Raw genomic sequence first — 2,600 nt, forward strand, 5'->3', positions numbered from 1 at the left:
CGGTCCTCTTCACCAAGCGCTATAGATAGATACTATATAATTCCTCTGATAGCCTCTGGCACGCAAATGGAGACAGAAGCCTTTGCAATTATTTCTTCCAGAACCAGTGCTGCAGCCCTCCCGCTCCCGAGATGGTATCAGATTTCCCAAAAGGACAGATTTCCAATACGCGCCTAGTCTAAGGAACTTGTGGGTTATAAGATCTGGGCCAGGACCAACCAAAAAAGATTCGAAAATTGACATACAAAAGCAAAACACGCTGGTCTCCGGCGAAGCTCCCCTACACCTTCGGATGAGGGAAATAGGGTACCATTTAGATGTGAAAGAGAAGCGGGAGGCTTAGTAATAGCCAGTAGATGGCGCAAGAACTCTTCCCCTGTATGATGTTAACCCTTGAGTGGTGAGTTGGCGCTGCCAGGTCGAAACGTATAGATACATACGTTTTCCGTTTTGAAAGAACCTTCCCATTTACATATGCGGGACCGATTCAGAATTAAGACAAATGGGTATCTGTTCCAGATAACTACCACAATAAAGTAGTTTAACTGCAGCACACAACAGCTAAAACCTGTTTAGGGAATATAAAAAGACGAACTCTTTCGGAAGATGACTGACTCCCTCCCCACCTCACCTCCGCCCTGGTCACGGATTAAATCCGTTTACTTCGTGAATCAAAAAGACCCGGTTATGGGTTTACATCTAAGCACTTGAGTGTGTAAATGCCTGTGTGCAAATAAATTCTGTGATCTCCCTTTTTCAATTAAATCACAGGATGATTAATGTGAGACGCCTGCCTGAAATATACTGCAACTACAGTAGTAACACATGTCCCATTATAAAGACGTGGCCATCGATGAAACCCGGTTCATTATCATCACAGTTCCCCTAAAAGCAATACAGATTCTCCGATTAAAATATTCCTCTAACATGTTTCTATAGTCACAGGCTGGAATGGAGAACTCACTAACATAATATTTCTTGGTCTGCTTTTAGAGGCAGAATTGATCTATTCGGGGGGAAAAAAAATCAAACCTCTTAATTTCAAATATTGTGGGGAGTTTGTCAAAGAGAGGAGCTGGGCTTTAAGAGGCTCACTAGTGGTTTCTGGTGGTTGCTATAACGAGCTGGAATTGAGGTAGGTTTTAGTGGAGGGGAAAAAAACGCACAAGAAAAGGCAGAATCCAGAGTAGCAGAGACTTTGTGCCCCCGTTGGAGAGAGATGGTTGAGTCCTCTTCAAGGTTGCTGTGGTATCCCAGAAACACCATTCACTTCGAGCTGTGACCGCGCACCAACAACAGCAACAACTCCACTGCGCCGGGCTGAGGAGCAGGAATTAGGAGCTCGCGAATAATATGAAAGGGATCCGCAAAGGGGAAAGCCGAGCGAAGGAATCCAAACCCCGGGAGCCTGGCACGAGAAAATGCGCTAAATGTGGCCGCCTAGACTTCATCCTGATGAAGAAAATGGGGATTAAAAGTGGATTTACGTTCTGGAACCTCGTCTTTTTATTGACGGTGTCTTGTGTGAAAGGTAGGCTTGCTTTCGGGGTCCCCTCTGCTTTGGATGGAGGTGAGCTGACTTGTCGCCAGAGACGGGTAGCTTACTTTGCAATTTGCACGGATAAAATAATCATGATTATACTGAAGGAGTCGATTCACAGCTCTTTTTCTCCCTCAGATAGGAAATGCATTTTGCTTGCCAGATTTGGCGTTCAATGCAGTGATTGAGCTTGTGCTCAATAAATATTCTTGCAGTATGCTCAAACGAATACGTGAGTTGGTTCGTATAGCCTCTAACTAGTGGATACCAGGCAGAATTCCTCTGCAAGACTTTTCTTGGTGATGAGGGTTACCTTGATTTCTAGTCAAATCAGTAGGGTTTGATGCTTTGGTTGGAATATTTATATTAAAGGCGCTCCTGGAAATGCTTTTTAACCCTTTCAGGTAGGAAAGTTATGTTAGGAAGGTGCTGCTTTTAAATGCATTAGGGCACAGGGGTCTTTCAAGAATCCCCCCACTCCCCACCCCCAACCAACATGAATGTGTGCATGCATTTGTGAATTATTTCTACGTGGGCTCTTTTGCACTGATAAATAATAGAGGCTGTTTCCTAGGTCCTGTGGTAGAGGTTTGGCTTAAAATGGGGCTTTTGAACGGTCTGAGACGCCAGGAAGTGTAACCAGGTACCTTTGGGGATGAATGAAGGTAGGAGGAAAGTCATCAGCTGAAGACCAAAAAGAAAATCCCCAGCAAGTCTCCGCGTTCAGACAGGTAGAGTGAGTGTCACATGCACAGACAAGGGGAGGAGGTGGGTGGGATGTAAAATTCAATCCTAAGCAGGAAGGCAAGGGACAGTCAGGATCACTGGAAGGAGAGCTGTCCTCTGGGAGAAAATAGATTCCCAGCTCTGTTCTACAACTTCTCCTGCGCCCTGCTGCCCATTAATTGCTGCAAAAAAAGAAAAGAAAGAAAGAAAACCAAAAAAAAAAAAAAAAACCTCAGGCTGTGTTTATGACTCATGCTATCATTTTTGAATAACCACCTCCCCGTACTCATGGCAGCTCGCATAGACGCGACGGATGTCGTTTTCAGTGAAGCTA

General features: G+C 44.8%; 1 protein-coding gene across 1 annotated transcript in view; it reads left to right on the forward strand.

The window, feature by feature from the left end:
* Positions 1-1,103: 1,103 nt before the first annotated feature.
* CSMD3 (CUB and Sushi multiple domains 3) overlaps positions 1,104-2,600 on the forward strand; it is a 1,491,512-nt gene continuing 1,490,015 nt past the window's right edge. The window contains exon 1 of the mRNA XM_010863441.1: positions 1,104-1,531. Within this exon, the coding sequence (XP_010861743.1) occupies positions 1,354-1,531 (178 nt within the window). The 5' untranslated portion in view covers positions 1,104-1,353. The remainder of the gene's footprint in view (positions 1,532-2,600) is intronic.

Source organism: Bison bison, unplaced genomic scaffold, assembly GCF_000754665.1.
Source record: "Bison bison bison isolate TAMUID 2011002044 unplaced genomic scaffold, Bison_UMD1.0 scf7180017864491, whole genome shotgun sequence".
NCBI lineage: Eukaryota > Metazoa > Chordata > Mammalia > Artiodactyla > Bovidae > Bison > Bison bison.